Raw genomic sequence first — 27,120 nt, 5'->3', positions numbered from 1 at the left:
TTATTCTTTGAGTCTTTTTACTGCTGGAATGTCTTCTGTGTTGCTTGCATAGTTTAAAAAAACTGAAAACCTCTAGCCTAGCATTCCAAAAGTTCTGTGTTTTTCCCAGTTCCTCTCCCACTACTCTTCTGCACAAACTTTCCTCTCCAAACTGGTATCCTTCCTGCCCATTAGAACACCCTTGGGTTATTGTTGCTCACAACCCAATATCCAATGACCCTTGCCTGTCCCTCCTGACTTACCTATTTCTGCTGCTACTCAAGTTTTCAAGACCCAGACTGTCTACACATTACCCAACAGCCCCATCCCACTTCCTGCCAGCCCCTTCCCACCACCCACCACCAGCTTCTTTTAATTTCTTCCTTCTCTGAACGCCTGCTACAGTTTTGCTGTTGTACAGTAGGGATCTGGCTCTGAGCATGTCTGCCCCTTTATGTCATTCAACCCTGTTCGTTTGCTGCTGCATAATAGAGGAGATGCACCCATTCTCACAGCTTTTACTCACTGGCCCCTGATTTTTGCTAATGACAGTGAATGTGGCTGGACTGACCAACACAGGGGGGCAGTCAAGATTTCAGCTTACAAAAATGGGCTTTAAGATGTGGTCTGCAGAAATGCATTGCCTATAAACTGGAACACCTGAACTATTCATTTCACTTTTAGATATTTACTTCCTGGTAATATCACTGATGTTGTAGCCTTGAGGCATTATTGAAATACCACATTGTTACTTTTCAGTGCTGTATTTCCAAACCAGTACTCACAAACACCCTCATTTTTTAAATACTTAAGACCCTATATTTGAATTTGAGCACCTATGTTCCCAACCCCTTTATGTAAGTGACTCCTCTAACATCATAATCACTTTCTTGGAGATATAACATCTTCAGTCTTGAGTACCTTCTTCGGGTTTCGACTTTCCTCCCTAATCTGCAAGAGGTTGAGAATAGGAAAGGTTCTGAATGAGAAGGGAATTGGTTCTGCAAAGGGGGTCAGTACCCAACCTATTGGGTTCCTTGAGATTATTTTGTCTAGAAGCTTCTGAGCTGTGAACAGCTCTGTCCACTCTCTGGCCTGGAAGGGATGGCATGGAGAAGGCCAAAAGGAACAGTCTGGAGGAGAGGAAGTGGAGTGGGGTAATCAGAAAAGCTGAATGCAGAGAACTGAGGTACATTGCCTGAAGCTGCCGCAAAATCAGTGGGAGGGGGAACATTGCAGCCTCCGCCTGTGGCTGCTGCTTGTTGGGTTTAGTAATTGTATTCTGAGTAGCATTTAGACTGGCATTTAGACGAGTCTAGAATATGAATTCTTGCAGGGGAGGCAGCCAGCACAATCCTGCTTTGTTCCAGTTCTTTGAAGACTAAGGAAATAATTTTTAAGACAATAACCCTCCTTCCTGGGCTGTCACTTGTCTGTTTGCTCCGGGGACTGCTCAGTAACTCCTTGGTCTCTGTTATTTGTGTTTAAACTCTGTGTTTCTAACCACAGGAACTGGTAGAAGGAAGAAGGTTTGGGTTCATATGAAAGGCTGGTGATGCATTAATTGTGCCATTCCATGTATGTTGTATACTCAGGAAGGGCCACAAGCCAGGGTCTCTCATTCATTTCTTCCTTTAGTCATCCATTCGTCAAAGACTTTCCAGGCCTTGGTTTTGTGTCCAGGCCATTGTAGGAACTATCTGTGGCAGAAAAGAAGTAAAATACATGGTTTTTGACTCAATAAACTATAATTGGCATATAATAAACTTATTATTATTAATGGCAGCTGATACCATTTATGGAATTCCTTTTCCTCTGATTAGAGACTAAGCTAGAGACATTATAGATATTAGTCAGTTTAATCATCAGACAGTTCTTGAATGCTTTTCATCTAGGCACTGTGCTAGGGGCTGGGATAGGGCAAGAAGCCCCCGGGGGCTTGAGTCTGGCAGGAATTGCGTGAGTGATTGTGGATATGCAAAGGGGCCTTGCCATTCTCAAAAGTGCTCCTTCTAGCAGCGTCAGATTATCCAGAGCTTGTTAGAAATACCGAATATAGGGCCCCCCACTCAGACATGCTGATTCAGAACCTGTGCATTTTAACAAGGTCACCAGGTGATTCATTCATGTGTACATTGAGGTTTGGGAAGCACTGGTGAGTAGCCTGGGATGTAGCTTGGTCTAGACTAGGAGAGCAAGGAAGGCCTTTCTGAGGCAGTGACTTTTAAGCTGAGATGTGACAAATGAGTAGGGAACATCTAGACAAGACAATGACAAATGGAGGGTGGGGTGAGTTCCAGGCAACAGGAGCAGCCTGTGGGCAGGCCGGGACAGTGAGGGCCAGTGTGATAGTGATAGCATAGCAGAGAAGGGACCTTCTGGAGGAAGGCATTGTAAACCAGGCTAGAGTTTAAACCCCGTGATACCAAGAAGGGATTGGAGAGAAATCTTGTCCCCAGTTTATAGACAAAGATGGGCTGAAAAGTTTGCCCAAGGTTACATAGCTAGTACTCACTGGTAAACTAATAAGAGCTGGAATTTATATCCAGTGCTCTAATCCTAAAACTTATTTTCTTTTTCCTCTCTTTTATTTCTTAGATAGGGTCTCACTCTGTCACCCAGGCTGGCATGCAGTGGCACAGTCATGGCTCACTACAGCCTCAACTTCCTGGGTTCACCTCAGCTTCCCAAGTAGCTAGGACTATAGGTGTGTGCCACCATGCCCAGCTATTATTATTATTATTATTATTATTATTATTATTATTGATACAGAGTCTCACTCTGTCACCCAGGCTGAAGTGCAGTGGTGTGATCTCAGCTCACTGCAACCTTCGCCTCCTGGGTTCAAGTGATTCTCCTGCCTCTGCCTCCCAAATAGCTGGGATTATAGGCATGTGACACCACACCCAGCTAATTTTTATCTTTTTTTAGTAGAGGCAGGGTTTCACCATGTTGGCCAGGCTGGTCTCAAACCCCTGACCTCAAGTGATCCACCCTCCCCAGCCTCCCAAAGTGCTGAGATTACAGGTGTGAGACACCACACCCAGCCACCTGGCTAATTTTTAAAAATTGTTTATAAAGATGGCATCTCACCATGTTGCCCAGACTGGTCTTGAACTCCTGGGCTCAAGCAATCTTCCCACCTCAGTCTCCCAGAGTGCTGGGATTACAAATGTGAGCTACTGTGCCCAGCCTAAAGCCCATTTTCTGAATCACTTCATTAAGGTCATTAAGAAGACAAAGTACATAGATGATATAATTCTGAATGCAGTTTTGTGTTATTTAGGATTTGAAGAACCTTATAATAATCTGGCTTAAATTTAAAAGATGATTAAATTTAGAATAAAATAATAAAACCCCTGAGAACCCGGGAGGAAATGTTAAGTTCCATTTGAGCACACTTTTTCCCTCAAGTTTCTAGAAGATATAGTATAAAAGAAAACCCTCTATATAGATCGTTCTTGTTATCTGAAAGAATGAAGTAGATTTCTCTCTTAAGAAGAACCTTTTTATTTTTCCTATCATTAAAGTGTAAGAGAAAGCATGAAGCAATGGATTATGAAGGCAGAGCACTCTATGGCTGATCTAGGGTCATGTCGTTCTATAGGGCTTCTGGGCTGGGCAAGCCCTGTGTGCTTTCTTTCTGTCTATTCCCAGTGGGCCAGAAGGCAGGCAGGGAGACACGGAAGAGCAGAGACCCAGTGCAGCCTTGTGTCATCCACATCTCAGTCCAGACATGTGAGGGTTGAGCGTTGGCACCAGCTCAGGCACACAGATCTCCTTACAAGGTTCCATGTGATTCATTGATTTCTAAGAGGACTAATTGGCCAACCCAGCCATTTTGGAGGAGCAGGGAAAGCAGACCCCAGTCCTTTGTGTTGGAGGAGGTTAAATGAGGAGATAGGAGCCCTCAAGTTCTAAAACTATTCTAAAGCTATTGGAGAATATGACCTTTAACCTTGGGGAGCTTTGGGCAGAGACACAGCCCCTGCCCTCAGACAGTCCCGAAGTGTGATGGGGGAGGCACAGCTCCTGCAAAGTGCAGACTGGAGAGGAGAAACAGGCCTGCCCCAGGGAGCTCCCAGGCTGATAGCAGGAACAGAGATAGAGAGTAAACACATGCAGAAGTATCAAAGGTACCGACGTTATTTTAAAAAAGTCATAGCACTGCTGGTTCCATGCAGCCATCAGAGGACTTTGGAACGTGACAGTTTGCTTCTTCTTGCCTTTTCCTGAACTGCCATAAAAGCTAGAGGTGCTCATTGCATCTGCAAAATTAGAAGCCAGTGGAGACGGCAATGTCCTCTTCATTAAGCTGTTTTTCTCTGCCCAGGGTTTATTTGAGGTTTCTGCTTATAGCCCTGACAAAAGAGGAGAAGCTTCTGAGACTGAGGCCGGCAGCTGGGCAACACTCAGGCATCTCTCTCTTGGATTGGGCCAACTCCCCTGCACAGCCAAGGCCAGTGGTACCAGTAGGCGAGACGTTTGCCGGCTCCTGCCTCTGGAGAACAGCTGTGCTTTCCAGCAGACGTTCCAGAGCCCTGTCTAGCATGTAGTATATTTGTCTGGCCTTGGCAGAAATGGAATCCTTCTGTCTCCCTGCCCTTCCTACTCAACACCTCCCCTGTCAGCCGTGACTGCTGATGTCAGGGCAAGAAAGAAAGAGAACTTGAGGTTTACTGAAAGGGATGATGGATTCACTAGGAAACACTTGCTTTTGTCCCATAAATGACTTACATATCACCTTGAGCAAGTTCTCCATTTTCCCGTCAGTATTAAATCAAGGAAGTGTGGCAGAGAAGAAAGGTCACGTGATCTGAAATCCTGAGACCCAGGTTCAACCCCTGGTTCTATGACTGCTACCCACAGGACCTTGAAGAAGGGGATCCTCTTTGTCCTCAGATACAGGATTTTTAAAAATCATTTGAGCTACAGTTTTCTTATCTGTAAAGTGGGAGTGATGTCAATACCTACCGTACTAGGTGGTTAGGATGATCCATTACAGTGAATATATTGAAATGCCTTGAAAATTTTAAAGCATCTAATAACCAGTGTTATTGTTGAGGAGGAGATGGCTACCCTTCCTTTTCCTCCCCTCATGGTGTGGTGTTGATAATATTGAAAAAAGGATCAGACACGAAAATGGAAAGTTTATGAAAATGTAAGATTAAGACTAGCCAAAATAAATACTCTGAGAGCCTGAGCAGTGGGAACAGTTAATTTACGGTCAATACTGTGCTTGGGCTGAGGGGGATAAATGGAAAACCAGATCTCAGGTTCAAAGAACTCAGAGCCTACTGAGAGAAATACGAACTAAGAATGGGAACAGTAATACGTAATATTAACTGCTGCCTTTCAAATTCCAAGTGCTGGGAGCTTCAAAGGAGTCAGGAATGGCCAAATGGAGCAAACACTTTTTATTCTAGCTGCATGTATAAATGTATTCATTTACTCAACAAGTATTTTTGGACCACCTTCTATAGGCTGAACACTCTTCTAAGTGTAGAGAATATAGCAGTAAACAAAACAGATAAAATCCCTGTCTCTCAAGGAACTTACTTTTACGGGGAAAGACAGATAACAGGGAAAATAAGTAAAATATGTAGTACATTAGGTGGTGCCAAGTGCTGGGGAGGTACAAGCTAAGCAGACAACAGAGACAGGGAGTGCTGGGGGAGGTGGTTTGCAATTTCAGCTCAGGCAGCCAGGAAATTCCTCACTGAGGGGGGACACTGGGACAAAGACCTGAAGAAGAAACCGAGGATAGCAGGCAAGCATGCTGGCTTAGACCAGGAGAGTGGCAGTAGCGGAAGTGAGGGGACAACAGAAAAACAGATTCCTTTTTTTTTATTTTTTCAAAGTGGAAACAGGGTCTTGCTTTGCTGTCCAGGCTGGTCTTGAACCTCTGGGCTCAAGTGGTTTCCTCCCGCCTCGGCCTCCCCAAGTGTCAGTCACTGCATCTGGCCCAGATTCCTTTTAAAGGTGAAAGTAATATGATTTGCTGATGGGTCAAGTGTAAGGTGAGAGAGAAAGAGAAAACGCAAAGAACACTCTTGGGGTCTGTCACGAACTAAAATGGGCAAGGCTGTGTGTGGTGGGCCAGGGAAGTATGGGCGGGAGCTGTGTTCTAGTTATCAGCTCTGAGATGCCTGTTAGAAATACAACTGGACATGTCAAGTAGGCAGCTGGATATGTGGGTCTGAAGCTCGGGGAGAGGTCTGGGCTGGAGATTTAGAACTGGGAGTTCCCAGCATAGAGATGGCATTTCATACTGTGAATCCAGATGAGATCACCAAAGCAGAAGAGAAGAGATCCTGGGAGGAGCCTGGGGCACTCCAACCTTAAAAGCTGGGGAGAAGCAGAGGAACAGCAATGAGAAAGGAGGAAACCCGGGAGGTGGCAGTGTTCCAGATGCTAGGTCAAGGATGTATTTCAAGCAGAATGGAGTGCTCACTTGTGTTAAATCAAGGATGATGAGAGCTAAGTTTATTTATTTACCGCTGGACTCAGCACGTTGAGGTCATGGGTGACCTTGATCAAATTGAGTTATGGTGGGGGAAATCTTGATTGGAATGGATTTAAAAGAGGTTTGGAGAAGAGAAATTGTTGAGTCATAAATGTGGGCAACTGTCCTGAGCTGTTTCCTTGTGAAGGAATGAGAAATAGGGCAGCAGCCCGAGGGGAAAGTGGGGGCCGTGGAGGCTCCTCAGGTTGGGGTAAATCACAGCATGTTTGTAAGCTGCTACCAAAGAGCCAGCGAACAAGGAAAAGTTGAGGAGGCAGGAGGCAGAGAAGGACTGCTGGAGCATCGTCCCAGAGCATTCTCCCAGGAGCAGACAGCTCACCTGCGGTAATGGAGAGAAGGTGGCACAGACGGGCAGAGGCAGGCAGGCAGGCGGAGGCGGGCGGCACCTGTGGAGGTTCTGTTTTGGTGGCTTCTGTTTTTTTAATCAAAGAATAAACAAGGCACTCGCCCAAGGGTAAATGAAAGGAGAATCCAGTTTCCCTTAAAAAAAAAAAAAAAACAAGTGTGTAACCCCAGCACTCAGGAGGCTAAGGCAGGAGAACTGCCTGAGCCCAGGAGTTCAAGACCAGCCTGGGCAACATAATGAGACCCTGTCTCTACAGAAAGTTTTAAAAATTAGTTGGGCATGGTGATGCACACCTTTAGTCACAGCTGTTCAGGAGGCTGAGGTGAGGTGGGAGGATTGGTTAAGCTGAGGAGGTCAAGACTGCAGTGAGCTGTGATTGCACCACTGTACTCCAGCCTGGGCAACAGAGCCAGACCCTGTCTCAAAAAAAAAAAAAAAAAAAAAAAAAGAGAGAGAGAGCGAGTATCAAGAAAGAAAAGATGCAGGACTTAATAAACTAAAAAAGTCCTAATACACATATCAACTAATATGTGGGCCTTATTTGGATTCCAATTCAAATATTAAAAATAAAAAGATATTTATGAGACAATTGGAAATTTGTACCATCAATGGATATTTTATCCTATTAAAATTACCAATTTTGGAGGTGTGATAATGTTATCAAGGTTACATTTTTGTAACAGGGTCATTTTCTTTTAGACATAGATGCTGAAATATCAATTGATGAAATTAGTCAATGACATGGATTTACTTCAAAATAATCCAGTGGAGGGGTGGAGAGAAGGGAAGGTGGGGTATAGATGAAGTGTAATTGCCTTTGGGTCAATAATTGTTGAAGTTGGCCGATGTGCAAGAGTCATTATGCCTTTTCTACTTCCATAATACAAATTAAAACAAAGGAAAAAGGAAGAGAGAAGGAGATGCCGGGGGCTTAAATGGAAAAGGGAAGGTTGGAATTGCCATCTGGGACTGCCAGTGAGGGGGAGGGGCATATGACTGTCAGATGCCACTAAGGGCCCATTTAAGATTCAAGAGCCTCAATTTAAAGTGAGGCCAGACGGCAGGGAGGTATGTTTGTATGTATTTCCCAGCCATGTCCAGCAGCACATGTAGCCACAGAATAGGTGGAGGGTTAGATTTGACCAGAGTTCTGAGATTAGACAATAAAATATAAGCATTAGGAATACCATTCTCCCATGATATTGATGACGTCTCTGAGGATCAGAATTATGTCTTTGCTTCAGCGACTTTGGGCTGATTTGACTAGCTGATTCTCAAGTCCCCTGTCCCCAGCACAAGTTTTGACCAAATTCAATACTCTGTCCTCAGCACTTAAAAATGATTTATTTGGTTGCTTGAGCAAGACAAAAGGAGGGGGATGGGTAGAAGTGGCTCTAAATGCCTTGTCTCCCATTTTTCTACCCTTCTTTCCAAAGTGGAGGGTGGTCATCTTGGTTTGAGTGACTCCTCCCAGTTGGTCTGTGGCTGGGCCAGGTGTGACAGTCACGCCTCCCTTGAACAATGACTTGCCTGCCTTGCGCCCCCATTTTCACTTGTTAGCTTGGTCTGTGGAGGAAATCATTGAGGTCCAGTAGGGAAACAAAGCACTATCTGCAGAGGCCAGGTGTCTCCCATTTCCCTGATTATGGCTGGACCTTCATAGGGTGTCCCCCTCAGCCTCTCCTGTCCATCAGCTTGTGATCTTTCCCAAGACTGCTCCATCTGAAGCAGGAGCTTGGCTCTCATTGGCTCCCTTCTTCCCAGGTCCTACTTGCAAGACTGGGGGTCCAGTTGCCATGACCTACCTGCTCTAGCTTCCTTGGAGACAGATGTTTGATAGATCAGAACATGTCTCTGGCCAGGTCATGTTGACCAGTACAAATATGTCTCTGACTCATGATATATTTTAAAACAAAGACGTACTGAATATGTAAACTAAGCATAGCCAGTATGGTTTTTAGACCAATTTTTCTTTTGAGAATTATAGTCGTTTTCTTAGAGAATCACAAGGGGGACTTTTTAAAGAAATCCCGTATAGTTTACTCATCTTTGTATCTTCCACAGGGTTGTTTACCAAGTATTTGTTGAAATTTTGCTGTAGTGCCACCAACTAGGTTTCAGCATGGCATAAAAGGAGTGTACACTTGGAAACACAAACCTGGGTTTGATTTTTGGCTTTGCCACTCACTAGCTAAGAAACCTTGGACAAGTTAGGCTTCAGATTTCTTCTTCTAGTTTTTCGTGTGTGTGTGTGTGTGTGTGTGTGTGTGTGTGTGTGTGTGTTCTGAGACAAGGTCTCCCTCTGTTGTCCAAGCTGGAGTGCAGTGGTGCAGTTGTGGCTCACTGCAACCTCCACCTCCCAGCCTCAGATGATCCTCCTGCCTCAGCCTCCCGAGTAGCTGAGATTACAGGCACATGCCACCACATCTGGCTAATTTTTGTATTTTTAGTAGAGATGGAGTTTTGCCATGTCGCACAGCCTGGTCTTGAGCTCCCAGGCTCCACCTGTCTCAGTCTCTTAAAGTGATGGGAATACAGACATGAGCCACTATACCCAGCCTAGGCTTCAAATTTCTAATGTATAAAGTCAGGATAATAGTTTTTCCCTTGTTGGAATGTTGGAAGGATTAAAAGCGATGGTTACACTAGAAATGAATATCAGTTCTTAACTTTCCCTCACTGCTGCTGCCTTTTTTAACAAGCATGGCTCTGAAGGGATTAGAATGTAGATATCTCTGTGACCTTAAAGAAATCATTCATCTCTGTGCTTCATTCACAATTCTTACCTATCTCTGCACCACTTTTCACATGACATTGAACGATGGAATCCAATTAGAGATTTCTGAGATCCCTTTCAATTTAGATAATCTGGGTTTCCTTTGACTTATTGGAAGAGATTTTCTTTTATTTTTAGGCCTCGATTATGCACAGAATCATAATCATTGGTTCATGACTCACTCTCATCATTGGACCATGCAGATCCTGCTCTTTTTCTTTCTCTTTTATTTCTGCTCCTTCCCTCCCTTTCTTCCCATTCATCCATCCACCCATTTGTTTGCTTATTTGTTCATAATAATAAGTATCTATAAACCTACCACCCCTAACAAAAGCTAAGACCTTGATTATTAGCAAATGTCTAATCTTATGATTCCCTCACCATCACCAGTACCACCAATCTATCCTCTCTGCCTCCTCTGCTACCAGAAGAATTATCTTTTGATATTATTTTTAATTAATTATTATGATGATTTTTGAGATGAGGTCCTGTTATGTTGCCCAGGCTAGAGTGCAATGGTGCAGTCATAGTGCATCACAGCCTGGGACTCCTGGGCTCAAGCCATCCTCCTGCCTCAGCCTCCCGAGTAGCAGGAACTGCAGGTATGCCCTAGCACACCTGGCTTATTTTTAATTTTTTGAGGAACTGACATGCTGTTTTCATTAGAGCCTGTTCCATTTTACATTCCCACCAACAGTGCACGAGGCTGCAACTTCACATCCTCTCCAGTACTTGCTATTTTATGGGTTTATTTTTTAATAGTAGCCATTCTAATAGATATGAGAAGGTATCTTTCTGTGGTTTTGATTTGCATTCCCCTAAAGATTAGTGTCGGTGACTTTGAGCATCTTTTTATATGTATATTGGCTATTTGTATATCTCCTTTGGAGAAGTATCCATTCAAGTCCTTTACCCATTTTAAAAATCAGGTTTTTTTGTTGTTGAGTTGTAGTAATTATTATCTTGAACCCTGTTTTCTTTTTTTTCTTGGCTTATGTTACCTTGCCGCATAGGATTCTAATTTACATTTTGACTTCTGTGTAATATTTCACTGTTTGACTCTACCACAGTTTCATTATCCTTTTCTCTGTTGAACTTTTGGGTTTTTCATAGGTTTCTGCTGTATTTAATAGGATTGCTAGGGACAGTTTTGTACATGTGCAAGAGTATCTCATGGGTATATATCTAGGAGTATAGATTTACTAAATCAGTTTGTGAATGTTCAACATTAGAGGTAATACGAAACTTTTCCCAAAGTGGTTGTGATATATAAGAAATGTAAGCAACAGATAAGAAATCCTTTTTCAACACTTGTTATCATTAGACGTAGTAATTTTTTCCAATTGAATGAGTGTAAATTGGTTTCTGATTATGGTCTTAATTGCATTTCCCAGATCACCAATGTGTTTATTAGCCAAATATATTCCTCTTTGGCTCCTGCCTAGATGTCTGTTGGATCCTCTTATTAACCTATGAATGTTCTTTATAAAATATTTTAAAATATTTTGATAGAAATCCATTGTCAGGTGTATGTATCACCATTGTCTTCTAGGTTTTAACTTAACTTTTCATATATCTGAAGGCTTTTTTCTTCCAAATGAGATTTACTGACTTATAAGTTACACAGAATAAAATTCACCCTTGCCAAGTGTGCAGCCCTATGAATTTGCCAGACACAGAGTTATGTAACCACCACCATAAGCAAGATACAGAACATTTCCATCATCTCAGTAAGTTCTCATGTACCCTTTTGGGGGTTAATTCTCTCCCCTTAATCACAACCCTGTGTAACCACTCATCTTTATTCTGTCCCTAGGGTTTGCATTTTCTAGAATGTCATATAAATGAGATGCTAGAATATGTCACTTTTTGACACTGGCTTCTTTTACTTCATGCATTTGAGATGCCTCTAACTTGCTTCATGTATCAGTAGAACATTGCTTTACATTGCTATATACTGTTCCATTGTATTGCATACCATGGTTTATTTACTCATCTGTTGACACACATATGGCTTATTTCCAGCTTTTGGCAATTATAAATAAACTGCTATAAATATTACCGTATATGTTTTTGTGTGGACACATATGCATATTTTCTTTTTTGTTTTGTTTTTTTTTTTTTTACATGTCATGGTGGTTTGCTGCCTCCATCCCCCCGTCACCTACATTAGGTATTTCTCCTAATGTTATGCCTCCCCAATCTCCCTACCCCCTACCATCCCTCCCCTAGACCCCCACCCCCAACACACCCCAGTGTGTGCTGTTCCCCTCCCTGCGTCCATGTGTTCTCATCGTTCAGCACCCACTTTTGAGTGAGAACATGTGGTGTTTGGTTTTCTGTTCTCGTGTCAGTTTGCTAATACTCGTTTCCAGATTTATCCATGTCCCTGCAAAGGACATGAACTCATCCTTTTTTATGGCTGCATAGCATTCTGTGGCATATATGTGCCACATTTTCTTTATCCAGTCTATTGTTGATGGGTATTTGGGTTGGTTCCAAGTCTTTGCTATTGTAAACAGTGCTGCAATGAACATATGTGTGCATGTGTCTTTATAATAGAACAATTTATAATCCTTTGGGTATATACCCAGTAATGGGATTGCTGGGTCAAATAGAATTTCTATTTCTAGGTCCTTGAGGAATAGCCACACTGTCTTCCACGACGGTTGAACTAATTTACACTCCCACCAACTGTGGAAAAGCATTCCTATTTCTCCACATCCTCTCCAGCATCTATTGTCTCCAGATTTTTTAATGATCGCCATTCTAACTGGCATGAGATGATATCTCAATGTAGTTTTGATTTGCATTTCTCTAATGACCAGTGATGATGAGCATTTTTTCATATGTTTGTTGGCCACGTAAATGTCTTCTTTTGAAAAGTATGTTCATATCCTTTGCCCACGTTTTGATGGGGTTGTTTGTTTTTTTCTTGTATATTTGTTTTAGTTCTTTGTAGATTCTGGATATTAGCCCTTTGTCAGATGAGTAGCTTCCAAAAATTTTTTCCTAGTCTGTTAGTTGCCAATTCACTCTAATGATTGTTTCTTTTGCTGTGCAGAAGCTCTTAAGTTTAATTAGGTCCTACTTATCTATTTTGGCTTTTGTTGCCATTGCTTTTGGTATTTTAGTCATGAAGTCCTTGCCTATGCCTATGTCCTGAATAGTATTGTCTAGGTTTTCTTCTGGGTTTTTACGGTGTTAGGTAAATCTTATATTTAAATCTTTAATCCATCTGGAGTTAATTTTTGTATAAGGTGTAAGGAAGGGGACCAGTTTTACCTTTCTGCACATGGCTAGCCAGTTTTCCCAACACCATTTATTAAAAAGGGAATCCTTTCCCCATTGCTAGTTTTTGTCAGGTTTGTCAAAGATCAGATGGTTGTGGGTGTGTGGCGTTGCTTCCAAGGCCTCTGTTCTGTTCCATTGTTCTATATCTCTGTTTTGGTACCAATACCATGCTGTTTTGATTACTGTAGCCTTGTAGTATAGTTTGAAATCAGGTAGCATGATGCCTCCAGCTTTGTTCTTTTTGCTTAGGATTGTCTTGGCCATGCAGGCTTGAACTGGAAAAAACTACCTTAAACTTCATATATGCATATTTTCATTTCTCTGGAGTATATACCAAAAGTAGGAATCCCAGGTCATATGACACTGTATGTGCAACTTTCTAAGAAACTGCCAAACTGCTTTCCAAAGATTCTCACCAGCAATGAGAATGCGAGTTCCAGTGGCTGTGCATCCTCAGTAGGACTTGGGATTATGAGGGCTTTGTTTGTTTGTTGCTTAGCCATTCCAACAAGTGTGTAATGGTATCTCATTGTGATTTTAATTCACATTTCTGTGTTGCACATCATTTTGTGTTTGTCGGCCATACATATATCTTCAATAAAGTATCTGTTTAGTAAAATGATCTTTTGCTTCTTTTGTATTAGGTTGATTCTTACTATTCCATTGAGAATTTTAAAATATGTTATGGAACAAACCCTTTATCAGATTATCAAATATTCTTCAAATATTTTCCTTCAGTCTGGGGCTTGTGTTTGCATTCTTCAGCAGCGTCTCTCAAACAGCTGTGTTAGACTCCCCTAGTCTAGACTAGCCCTCCCTGCCCCCTCACTGTGTGGCAGGCATGCTCGATCCTGGGTTTCCATGTGTCACTAACAATCACTCTGGCACCTTGCAAAAATATTGGCTCTCCAAATTGTTTACTGTTCTGTTCGGACTGATCTAATTGATGAGAGTGCTTACATTTGTTTTGAACTTTCCAGAGAGAATTGTTCAACTTCCTTGCATTTCAAAAAATTTGTCCTCTTGCTAATGGCTTCAGAAAGCAGGTCCAGTTATACTGAAATAAGTAACCTTGTTTTAGGTGAATGTGAGATTCACTTAGCAAAAGAAGTTATCAAGAAAGGTTAACACATCTCCTTTCTTGTAAATGTCATTATTGGGCCCTCATGATGCTCTTAGCATTTGGGCAATTTATTCTGAGGAGAAATAGCTTTTAAATACCCTTGGGAAAGTTTTTTAGTTTTTAGAATCTATACTACATGCTAACACATAATGAGAATGTGTGTGTGTGTGTGTGTGTGTGTGTGTGTGTGTGTGTGTGTTTTCGGTTTTTGGGGTTTTTTGAGACAAGATCTCGCTCTGTCACTAGAGCCTGAGTGCAGTGAAACAATCATGGCTCACTGCAGCCTCGACCGCCTGGGCTCAAGCGGTTCTCCTGCCTCAGCCTCCGAAGCCTCTGGGACTGTAGGCACACACCCCATGCCTGGCTAATTTTTGTATTTTTTGTAGAGACAGATTTTTGCCATGTTTCCCAGGCTGGTCTCAAACTCCTAGGCTCAAGCAATCTGCTCACTTTGGTTTCCCAAAGTGCTGGAATTACAGATGTGAACCACCATGCCCAACCTGAGAATATCTTTTTATAATATTTTCATCCAGTTTGTATTACTTTATATGGTGATAGATTTTTCCCCTAATTTGTTTTTGCTTTCACTAACATTAAATTGATTCTGTCAAGAGAAAAATATAAGGTATAAAAATTGGAAAGGAAGATATGTTATAATTATCTACAGATTATATAATTATTTACATAAATACAAAAAGAATCAACTGAAAACTATTTTTTTTTTTTTTTTGAGACAGAGTTTCGCTCTTGTTACCCAGGCTGGAGTGCAATGGCGCGATCTCGGCTCACCGCAACCTCCGCCTCCTGGGTTCAGGCAATTCTCCTGTCTCAGCCTCCTGAGTAGCTGGGATTACAGGCACGTGCCACCACACCCAGCTAATTTTTTGTATTTTTAGTAGAGACAGGGTTTCACCATGTTGACCAGGATGGTCTCGATCTCTTGACCTTGTGATCCACCCGCCTTGGCCTCCCCAAGTGCTGGGATTACAGGCTTGAGCCACCGCGCCCGGCCTGAAAACTATTTTTAATTAAACTTTTTATTTTGAGACTATTATAGATTCACATGCAGTTGTAGCAGGTAACACTATACTGGGCTCAGATTCCCCCAATGGTAACACTATACTTTGCCCAGACTCACCCAATGGCAAAACTGTAGGACAATATCACAACCAGGAAATTGACATTATACTGTCAAGATCACCAGAAGGATGATGATCTTTTATGTTGTCCGTTTATGACCACAGCACCTCATGTTGCCCTTTTATGACACACCCATTTCCTACCACCACCTCCCCCTTCCTTAACCCCCGGCAACCATTAATCTGTTATCTATAATGTTATCATTTCTGCTCCATAAATGGAATCACACAGTATGTGACTTTTTGAGATTGGCCTTTTTCATTCAGCATAATTCTCTGGGGATTCACCTAAGTTAACTTCATATGTCAATAGTATCAATAGTCTCAATAGTCCATTCCTTCTTATTGCCAAGTAGTATTCCATGGTGTGGGCCTACCACAGTTTGTTTAAGCATTCACTCATTGAGGGACACCTGGATTGTTTCTAGTTTTTGGCTATGACGAATAAAGCTGTTATAAATATTTATGTACAGGTTCTTGTGTGAACATAGTCTTCATTTTTCTGGGATGAATGCCAACATGTATATTTGCTGGGTCGTATGATAGTTACATGTTTAATTATTTAAGAAACTGCCAAACCGTATACTAGACTGGCTGTACCATTTTACATTCCTACCAGCAACATATGGGTGATCTCATTTCTCCACATCTGCACCAGCCTTTGGCGTTGACACTATTTGTTTTTTCATTCAGTCATCCTAATAGGTGTGCAGTAATGTCTCACTATGTTTTTTTTCTCATTGTGGTTTTAATTTGCATTCCCCTAAGGGCTGATGGTGTTGAACTCCTTTTCATGTGCTTATTCGCTGTCTGTATATCTACTCTGATGAAATGTATGTTCGTGTCTTGTGCCCATGTTCTAGTTGGATTATTTGTGACTTTACTGCTGAATCTGGAGAGTTCCTCCCATATTCTAGAACTAGTTCTTTGTCATCTGTGTGGTTTCTCCCACTCGTCATCTTCTTTCACAGATAAAAGCTTAATTTTGGTGAAGTTCAGTTTATCCATAATTTTTTCCTTTTATGAACTATATTTTGGTTTCAAATCCAAGAATTGTTTGCCTAGTTCCAGGTTGCAACAGTTTTCTTCTATTTTTATTGTACAGGTTTTTAGTTTGACATTTATGTTTAAGTCAGCCATCCAGTTTGAGTTTGTCTGTATAAAGACTTAGGTTAAATTTCTTTTTTCTTTCTTTTTTTGCCTAAGGATATCCAATTATTTCAGCATCCTTTGTTGAAAAGACTATTTATTTGTTCACCATTTGTTGAAAAGATTGCTTTTGCATCTTTATTAAAACTCAGTTGAGTGAGTATATGTCTGGGTCTGTTTTGGGGTTTTTTCACCAATACCATGTAGATTTGGCTACCATAGCTATATAATGTCTTTGAATTGGGTAAACTGATGCTCCTATGTTTTTGTTCTTTGTCAAATTTGTTTTAGCTATTCTTGTTCCTTTTTATTTCCATATAAATTTTAAAAGAATCTTGTCCAGCTATTAAAAATTTTGTTGGGATTTTGACAAGGATTGCATTAAACCAGTATATCAATTTGGAGATAGTTTGCATCTGTACTCTGTGGAGTCTTCCAGTTTATGAACAGAGTAGGCCTCTTCATTTACGTGGATATTTGATTTCTTTAATCAGTTTTGTGTCATTTTAGCATACATGTCTTATACATGTTTTGTTCATTCTATGGCTAAGTATTTTTGTAGATTGTGATTATCGTATTTTGAATTTTTGTTTTCTTATGTTTATTATGTGTATATATAGTTGATTAATTTTTATGTTTGTTTTGTATCCTGCAACTTTGATGTATTCATTTATTAAGTTTATTTATTTATTTTTTAATTTAAGAAGCAAGAGCTTGCTCTGTTGCCCAGGCAGGAACGAACTGGCACCTTCTTTGACAACTTCTTAGCTCACTGCGGCCTTGAACTCCTGGGCTCAAGGGATCCTTCCACCAGTTCTAGCTACCTTAAAATCTTTTAACATTTTTTTTTTTTTTGTAGAGAGAAGGACTTACTATGTTGTCCAGGCTGGTTTTGAACACCTGACCTCAAACTATCCTCCCACCTCCAGCCTCACAAAGTGCTGGGATTACAGGTGTGAGCCACTTTGCGTGGCCTCATGTATTAGTTCCAAGAGATTTTTTAAAATCAGTTCTTGAGATGTTCTATGTAGACCATCATATTATCTGCAAATAAGAACAGTTTTATTTCTTCCTTTCTGGCCTATATGCATTTTATTTCCTTTTTTTTTTTTTTTTTTTTTTTTTTTTGCTTTACTCTATTGGCTAGAACTTTCAGCACTGTGTTAAATAAGTGTGGTGAAAGCAGATATCTTTGCCTTGTTGTTAATTTTAGAAAGAAAGCATTTGGTCTTTCCCCATCAAGTATAACATTATCTGTGTATTTTCTGTAATTTTTTTTTATCACACTGAAGAAATTTCTCTCAATTCCTCTTTTTCTGAGTTTCAAAAAAAATCATGAATGAGTGTTTCATTTTGTCAGATGCTTTCTCTGCATTGATTGACATGATCATATGATTTTTCTTAATTAGCCTGTTCATATGGTAGATTATACTGATGGATTTTAGAATGTGGAACCAGCCTTGCATCCCTGGAATGAACCCCATTTGGCTATGGTGTATAATTCTTTGTATTTATTGTTGAATTCTGTTTGCTTATGTTTTGTTAAGGATTTTTTTTAAATGAATGTTAACATTTTAACATTTTACTAAAGAAATGGAGGTGTTGAAATGTGGCCCAGGCTGGTCTTGAACTCCTGGCCTAAAGCAATCCTTGTGCCTTATCACCTCACCTGGTCTATCAAGGATCTTTATGTCTGTATTTGTGAGAGATTTATTGATTTATAATTTTCCTTTTCTTTTGTTTCATCTTCTTTTTAAAATTTTGGACTACCTATGTCTGGTTTTGGTATAAGAATAATACTACCTTCATAAAATTAATTAGGAAGTGTTTCTTCTCTTCTGTAAAAGAGATTTTATAAAGTTTGTGTTAATTCTTCTTTAATAGTTTGGAGGAATTGTCTAAAGAAACCATCTGGCCTGAAAGTTTCCTTTTTTGAAAATTTTTAAATTATTAATTCAGTTTTCTTAATGATAAAGGAATTCAGATTATCTATCACATATTGGGAAGTACAGTAGTTTTTGTTTTTTGAGAACTTGGTTCATTTTACCTTTTTTGTTTGCTTGCTTGCTTATTTGTTTTTTGAGATGGCGTTTCGCTCTTGTCACCCAGGCTGGAGAGCAATGGTGGGATCTCGGCTCACTGCAACCTCTGTCTCCGGGTTCAAGTGATTCTCCTGCCTCAGCCTCCCAAGTAGCTGGGATTACAGGCATGCACCACCACACCCGGCTAATTTTTGTATTTTTAGTAGAGACGGGGTTTCTCCATGTTGGTCAGGCTGTTCTTGAACTTTTGACCTCAGGTGATCCGCCTGCCTCAGCCGCCCAAAGTGCTGGGATTACAGGCATGAGCCACTGCACAGGGCCCATTTCACCTAAGTGTTAACGTTATGTGTGTAGAGTTTTCCTGGTAGTTTCTCAGAGCCCTTTTGTCTGCAGGGTCTGTAGTGGCATCTGTCTTTCATTCTTGAGATTGATAATTGTGTCATTCCTATTTTTTTTATTTTTCAGTTTTGCTAAAGGATTGTCAATTGAACTGGTCTTTTCAAAGAAGCAGTTTGTTGTTTCATTGATTTTTCTCTATTGTGTTTGTTCTCTATTTTATTGATTTCTGCTCTTTATTATGTCCTTCCTTCTGCTTGCTTTTAGATTTTAGGGTGGGAAGTTGACTCTTGTTTTACTAGTTTTTAGAGGTGGGACCTTAGAGGACTGATTTGAGGTGTTTCCTGTTTTCTAATGTGTGGATTTAGTGCTATAAACTTCCCTCTGAGCAGTGCTTTAACTGTGCCCCTCAGATTTTGATATGTTGTATTTTCATCTTCATTCAGTTCAGTGTACTTTTTCATTTCAATTGAAACTTTCTCTTTGAATTATGGATTATTTAGAAATCACATTCAAGCCAGGCACAGTGGCTCATGCCTATAATCCCAGCTACTCAGGAGGCTGAGACAGGAGGATTACCTGAGGCCAAAAGTTCAAGACCAGCCTGGACAACATGGCAAGACCCCCATATCTAAAACTATAAATAAGAATAAATTAGTTGATGTGGTAGCATGCACCTGTAGTCCCAGCTGCTCAGGAGGCCAAGGCAGGAGAATTTTCTGAGCCCTGGAGTTCAATGCAGCAGTGAGCTATGTTCATGCCACTGCACTCCCACCTGGGTGACAGAGCAAGGCTCCATCTCTAAAAATTTAAATTTAAATAAAAAAAAAATTGTGGTCTAGGCTCAATGGCTCATGCATATAATCCCAACACTTTAAGAGTCTGAGGCAGGGGAGATCACTGAGCCCAGGAGTTTGAGACCAGCCTCGGCAACATAATCTAAAGACCTTGCCTCTACAAAACAATAATTCAAAAATTAGCTGAGCATTGTAGCACATGCCTATAATCCCACCTACTTGGGAAGCTGAGATGGAAGGGTCACTTGAGCCCAGGAGGTTGAGGCTGCAATAAGCTGTGATCATGCCACTGCATTCCAGCCTGAATGACAGAGCAAGACCCTATCTCAAAAAAAATTTTTTTTAATTTAAAAATAGAAAAATAACTTTCAATGTGGTAGGATTCAAATTAGTATGCAACAATTATTTAAAATAGCTTAATGAATGATCAAATGCATAGTAATAAATATAACAAAAAGTTCATAATTTGTACAATAAAATTTTTAAATGAAATTGAAGAATTCCAAAGAAAATTTGAATAAATTAAAATTCATTTCACATTCTTAGAGTCAACATCATGTCATTTCTAAGTTAATTTGTAATTTTAATATGATTCCAATAAAAATATTACTTGATTTTCTTTAGGAATGAAAAAATCTGATTCTAGAGGAATCTATGAAAAATTTGACAAGCAAGAGTAAACAGAAAAAAGTTTTTAAGGAATATAAATTTGATTATAAAACTATAGTAATTAAAGTGGTATGATACCAGCACATGAAGGGATAAACAGATGAGTAGAAGATAAAGTCCAGAAATAGATCCAAACACAGAGGAGAATTTAGTACAGTGTATGATTGAAGATGACATTTCAAACCATAGCATAAAAGGTACATTTTTTAATAAATGAGTTGGGATCATCACCATCTTATAGTATATAGCTAGATCCCTTCTTCACATGATTTCAAAGTGAGTTTCAGATGGATTAAGATTGAAGCACAAAGAAATTACCAGGCTGGGCAACATGGTGACACCCTGTCACTACAAAAAATTTAAAAATTAGCCAGGTATGCAGCTGTGGGCCCAGTGCTTGTGGTTCCAGCTACTTGGGAAGCTGAGGTGGGAGGATCACTTGAGCCTGGGAGGTCAAGGCTGCAGTGAGTCATGATCATGCCACTGCACTCCAGCCTGGGTGAAAGAGCGAGACCCTGTCTAAAAAAAAAATAAAAAAAGAAAGAAGAAGAAGAAGAAGAAAGAAATTAAACCATAGAAATATTAAAAACATAGAAACATAAAAATAATCTTGAAAAAAGAAGGCCTAAATATGACACAAAACATAGTGAAATAGAAAAAATCCAATCAACTATGAAAAAAATTTCATGCATGGCAAAACCACCACAAATAAAGTCAGGATAAAAATAATGATGTGGACAATTTGCAGCCCCTCTTATAGACAAGAAGTCTCGTAATAAGAGTTCCTTCAAAATGATGAGAATCAACCAACTGCTCAGAAGAGAAATGGGCAACTAATAGAATATTGAAATTGATATGGTTTGGCAGTATCTCCACCCAAATCTCATCTTGAATTGTAGTTCCCATAATCCCCACATGTGGTGGGAGGGACCTGGTGGGAGGTAATTGAATCATGGGGGCAGTTTCCCCTATGCTGTTCTCAAGATGGTAAGTTCTCACTAGATCCGATGGCTTTATAAGGGGCTTCCCCCTTCACTCGGCTCTCATTCTTGTCTCCTCTGCCACCATGTGAGGAAGGACATGTTTGCTTCTCTTTCTACCATGATTGTAAGTTTCTGAGGCCTCCCCAGCCATGTTGGACTGTGAGTTAATTAAACCTCTTTCCTTTATAAATTACCCAGTCTTGAGCAGTTCTTTATGGCAGTGTGAGAATGGACTAATACAAGAAAATGAAAATACCCAGTCTTACTTATAGTAAGAGAACCACAAAAGAGATGCCAATTTCTATGTGTCAGATTGTCAGAGATTGAAAAGATTAGTAACACAACATATTGGAGAAGGAATGAGAAACAGGAACTCTCATACATTGCTGGTGGTAGTATAAATTGTCATTACATTCACAGAGAGCAACTTGGTCACATTATCTTTGACCTGGAAATTCTGCATCCAAGAATTTATTTGAAAAATAGTCTTGCAAATATAAGAATCACATTTACCCAAAGATATATATTGTAGCAATTTTTAATATGAAATGATTACAAGCAACCTAAATGTCTATCAGTAGAGGATTAAGTAAATAATTATATGTTTATACAATGAAATACCACAGAGTTTTTAACATAACAAGGCAGTTTTATATGAACTAATATAGAAATATATCTAAGATAGTTGTTAATGGCAAAAAGCAAAGGAAAGGAAAATATGTATAGTATGCTAGAATTTTAAAAAACACATGCATGTGTGTGTGTGCCTGCAGAGACTATCTCTGGAAGGGTACATAAGAAACTAGTAACTGGTTGTCCAGGAACAGGGGATGAGTGGAGTTTGGGAAACTGTGGGACAGAGTTGGAAGGAAGATGTTCTAGACTCACCTCAAAAGTATACTGTCTATACTTTTGTATCATCTGGTTTCATACCATGTGAAGGGATTAGCTATTCAAAAAGTAAGTAAAATAACTTTTTAAATGTTTAAGTAAGAATCCTGAGAGACAGAGACAGAATGATCTTTGTGCCCTGAACACAGACTAAATATTCCGGGGGTGGAGGCACATGAACCACGAGTCAGGAGAATTTTGATTGTGTGCTTCTTTAGAAATGTGTCCTTATGGAATTATGGAATTCCAAGATGAAAAAGTGTAAGAGATCTCCAGACCAACTTACATTTCATGGCAGAGGGAAGGACAGTCTGAGAATAAACATTTGCTGAGGAAAGATCTGTAAAGAACCCCCGGACAGACATTAAGATATGAATGCTGAAAGAGAGAAGTGATAGAGCTCGTTAGCAACCCCAGACACTCCCTGTCATCAGTCCCATATGCTGGATCCTGCTTTTGTTGCTGGTGAGTGTCTTCCATACCTACTCTCCTCGATTCCAGCTCAGACCTCCTTCAGAGGAACCCAGCAGATGTCTGCAGCATGGCTGCTTGATCTGACCTTCTAGGATCTAGTGACAGCACCCAAGTGCCTGGAAAACTGACCATGGTCTCCGCCTTGCTGTGACCTAGAGCTGCTCTGCTTGCAGCCTGCAGGATATCATGTGCTTCTTGGTCCCTATTCCTCCCTGGAGTATCAGGTATCTTTCCTGAAACATTCCTATGCCTGAGTCAGAGGGAGAGCCTATTTCCTGGATTCTAAGTTTCGCTTTTCACGAAGCCTAAAGTCCTATGACTGATGATCAAATCACTGGGGATAATTACAACTTCATTCATCTTTAAGGATTATCTGTCTGTCTGTCTGTCTATATGTCTGTCCATCTATCCTCAAATTGCTGCCTTCGTTTGATCTCCACAGCAATCCTATAAGTAGATCGGATCTCTAATTTTCAAATGGCAGTAAAATATTTGTATGAAGATTCGGTTTTCCAAGTACTTGCCTCTATGTTATTTCATTGCAGTCCCCTGACAACTCTCATATAGGAAAGAAAGGTTTTATTAACCCAGATATACCAATGAGGGTATTGGAGAGGCAACTGTGGAATAGTGGGCCTTTGAGATAAGAACATGTGGGTTTGACTCACATGGATTTTTTTTGTTTGTTTTTTGGTTTCCGGTATTTTGTAGAGACAAGGTTTCGCCATGTTGCCCAGACTGGTCTCAAACTCCTGGGCTCAAGCAGTCCACCTGTCTCAGCCTCCCAAGGTGCTGAGATTACAGGCATGAGTCACCATGCCCAGCATCACATGAATTCTTTACACGTATTTCCTCAGGTGTAAGTGGGGTTAATAATGCCTATATCAGGCTGGGCACAGTGACGCATGCCTCTAATCCCAACACTTTGGAAGCCAAGGTGGAAAGATTGCTTGAGTTCAGGAGTTCAAGTCCAACCTGGGCAACATAGTGAGACCTCATCTCTACAAAAAATAAACAAAATTAGCCAAGTGTGGTGACACACACTTGTGGGCCCAGCTACTTCGGAGGCTGAAGTGGGAGGATCATTTGAGTCCCAGAGGTCAAGGCTGCAGTGAGCTGTGATCCTGCCGCTGCACTCCAGCCTGGGTGTTGGAACGAGACCTTGTCTCTAAAGTAATATTTATATCATGTCATACTGGATTTCTGTTAGGATTAAATGTCTATGGTTTAGAAGAGTTTCAAGAATTAATATTCCAATGATTTCCTATTTCTTGACCTGTTCTATCACTTAAAATACTTTTTACTTTGAAAATGCTTTATGGAAGAGGAGAGAATAATATAATGAAACTTATGTCTCCATCATCCTTGTCAATAATTATCAATATAAGGCCAATCTTGTTTCAGCTATGTCCCCACCCACTCCCCCTTTTCTTTTGTTAAACAGTTTTCTAAATAGTGAGGTATTTTCCTGACATCCTTCAAATGTGACTAATGGCTCATTTAGGATTATTTTTAAATATTATTGGGAATTCATAGACTTAAACACATTTGTTATATTTCTCCCTATTGCTGTTATTATCCATACTGATACTCAGCTTGACCACAGAAACTTTATTCCGCTTGGTTTCGGAGTCCTTTTGACATGACTCTCGTAGTCTTTAACACTTGGTTTGCTTTTTTGGCATGACAGGATATTCTAGGCTTATCTTGTATGTTTGCCACATCAAATTTGGAGTCAGTCATTTCTCTGAGGAGGCCCAACTCCTTCTCAGGGAATGGTATTTAGAATTCATAATCTGATTGGTAGAGGTGCTCATTCCTACTAGGATGGTCATTGTTTCGAGGCCTTACAGTGAACAGAGCTAGGAAACGTGCATGCACACATGTGTGTGAGTAACCTAAAACATGAAGGGCATACTGATACCCCCAGTTCACAATCAAGACTACAGAATTTTTACCCAATCTCATCAATCTTACATTTTTATCTCCTTTCAGCCAGCAAATCTTGTTTCCAATCAACCATATTACTCATTTGATTTATTCCACAATGGATATATAATAATATTATAGTACCATCAATAATATGATTATTTAATACGATTATTTAAAACAGTTTAGAATTTCCTGTGGGGCACAGGGCAGTTCTTTTTATCTTTAGGGTATATCTATCTAAGGCAAGCTTGTCCAACCCACAGGCCACATGCAGTCCGGGATGACTTTGAATGTGACCCAACACAAATTTATAAACTTTCTGAAAACATTATGAGACTTTTTTGCAATTGTTTAAACTCCTTTTAGTGTTAGCGTATTCTGTGTGTGGCCCCAAGACAATTATTCTTCCAATGTGGCCCAGGGAAGCCAAAAGATTGGACACCCTGATAAGGATACACAGTCAAATTACTATTGTTTTAATCCTATGTGTAGTATGCCAACCAACTGAACTCAAAGGTTCATTTCTTTCATTTTATTTTCATCTTTATGTAATTCTTTGAAACTTTTTTTTTTTTTTTTTTTTTTTTGAGATAGGGTCTTGCTCTGTCACCCAGGCTGAAGTACAGTGGCACAATCCCAGCTCACTGCAACCTCCACCTCCCAGGTTCAGGAGATTCTCATACCTTAGCCTCCTGAGCAGATGGGATTACAGGTACCCTCCATAACATCCAGCTAATTTTTGTAAAGTTTAGTAGAGACAGGGTTTCACCATGTTGGTCAGGCTGGTCTCAAACTCCTGATGTCAAGTGATCCACCAACCTCGGCCTCCCAAAGTGCTGGGATTACAGGTATGAGCCACCATGCCCAGCCTCTTTGAAACTTTTTCTTTTTTTTTTTTTTTTTGAGACGGAGTTTCACTCTTGTTACCCAGGCTGGAGTGCCATGGCGTGATCTCAGCTCACTGCAACCTCCAGTTCCTGGGGTTCAAGCAATTCTCCTGCCTCAGCCTCCCGAGTAGTTGGGACTACAGCCGCATGCCACCATGCCCAGCTAACTTTTGTATTTTTAGTAGAGACAGGGTTTCACCATGTTGACCAGGATGGTCTTGATCTCTTGACCTCGTGATCCACCCGCCTCAGCCTCCCAAAGTGCTGATATTACAGGTGTGAGCCACGGCCCCCGGCCCCTGTAGGTCTTTTAAAATATATTTTATGCTTTATCATTTTATTGTCTTTTTAAAATATGTAAGCAAATGCATCTATATTTTTCCATTCCTCCTCTGTTTCCTAAATAAGTGGTAGCATATTAAACATTCTTTTCTGTCATGTGTTTTTCACTTAACAAGAACCTTGGGTATTGTAGGCATATAGGGTATATTTTGAATAGATTCCTGGAATTGGGATTGTTGGGCCAAAGGGTAAATGCATACTTATTTAGACAGCTATTGTCACATTCCCCTCTACAAGGGTGAACTATACCATTTTCTGCAGATACCTTTTTTTGGAGGAGAGGAGATGGAGTCTCACTCTGTTGCCCAGGCTGGAGTGCAGTGGCACGATCTCAACTCACTGCAACCTCTGCCTCCCAGTTTCAAGCCATTCTCCTGCCTCAGTCTTCTGAATTGCTGGGACTACAGGTGGGCACCACCACAACCAGCTAATTTTTGTATTTTTAGTAGAGACAGAGTTTCTCCATGTTGGCCATGCTGGTCTCGAACTCCTGACCTTAATTGATCTGCCCTCCTCGTCTTCCCAAAGTGCTGGGATTACAGGCATGAGCCAACATGCCCAGCCTCCTGCAGACACATTTTAATATTGTAACAAATGACAAAATGGAATACGTTATCTCTGCCAAGAAAGGTTATATGTTGTTCAAAAGAACTGGACTTGAACCCTGCTAACTAATGGTCTGACCCACTCTGTCATGTCTTCTCCCCATGTTACAGATTCAGAAATTGAGTCACATGTAGGGAAGTGTCCTACTCTAAATGACATAATCAGGATTTAAAATTTGCATCTCCTGACCCTGAAATTGGATCCCCTTTCAATGTGTTATGGATTTATTTACAGTAAACTTGCTTTGCTTATCAGTAGACAGAGAAGAAAAACATAGTCGTTCTCCAAGGAAACTAAAAAATTAAGGAGATGATTATGGGTAAGTTCTCCCCTGGTGTAAGAGAGATTCGTCGAGGAATCAGCAATTAGACTATGGTGTCAGGGCACTAAAATTATTACAGATAAGAGAGACAATCACCCTTGCAGTATCTGTCCTGTTTTCTCTTTTTTGTTTTGTTTTGTTTTGCAGAGTGCTTTGACCTTCTTTGAACAAAGATGCTGTTACGCTATGCAAAACTTTACAAATGGATGTAGACAGAGATGTAATTTCCCCAGTGAATGAGCAAGCTGCAAACCACAAAGCCTTTTTTTTTTTTTTTTTTTTTTTTTGCTTTCTTAGAGTAACCCTGGGGTTTTCCTTTGTGCTTGCTTGAGACAGGTTGATTGACTTATGTGCAATTTGGGACACTGGAGTTTTCCTTCCTTCTGCAGCCTGGAACAGAGCCTCCTCTGGTGTTGAAAGGAGGAGGCTGAATGCAGCAAAGAAGGTAAGCAGGACTTGGGCCTGGGCATGTGTCACTGGAGGGGTGAGGGTGGGGGGACATTCCTG

General features: G+C 40.5%; 1 protein-coding gene across 37 annotated transcripts in view; it reads left to right on the top strand.

The window, feature by feature from the left end:
- Window positions 1–27,120, top strand: part of NFASC (neurofascin) — a 204,946-nt gene that overhangs the window by 74,160 nt on the left and 103,666 nt on the right. For 36 of the 37 annotated variants that reach the window (XM_039465816.2, XM_039465815.2, XM_039465799.2 and 33 more), the window contains one exon: window positions 26,950–27,058. In XM_039465816.2, the coding sequence (XP_039321750.2) occupies window positions 26,950–27,058 (109 nt within the window). Of the gene's footprint in view, window positions 1–20,038; window positions 22,749–26,949; window positions 27,059–27,120 lie in introns of those variants that run through there. The other variant, XM_010348953.3, reaches the window with a different exon arrangement.

This window comes from Saimiri boliviensis, chromosome 14 (assembly GCF_048565385.1).
Source record: "Saimiri boliviensis isolate mSaiBol1 chromosome 14, mSaiBol1.pri, whole genome shotgun sequence".
Classification (NCBI taxonomy): Eukaryota; Metazoa; Chordata; class Mammalia; order Primates; family Cebidae; genus Saimiri; species Saimiri boliviensis.
This window is presented reverse-complemented; position numbering and strand designations above follow the sequence as displayed.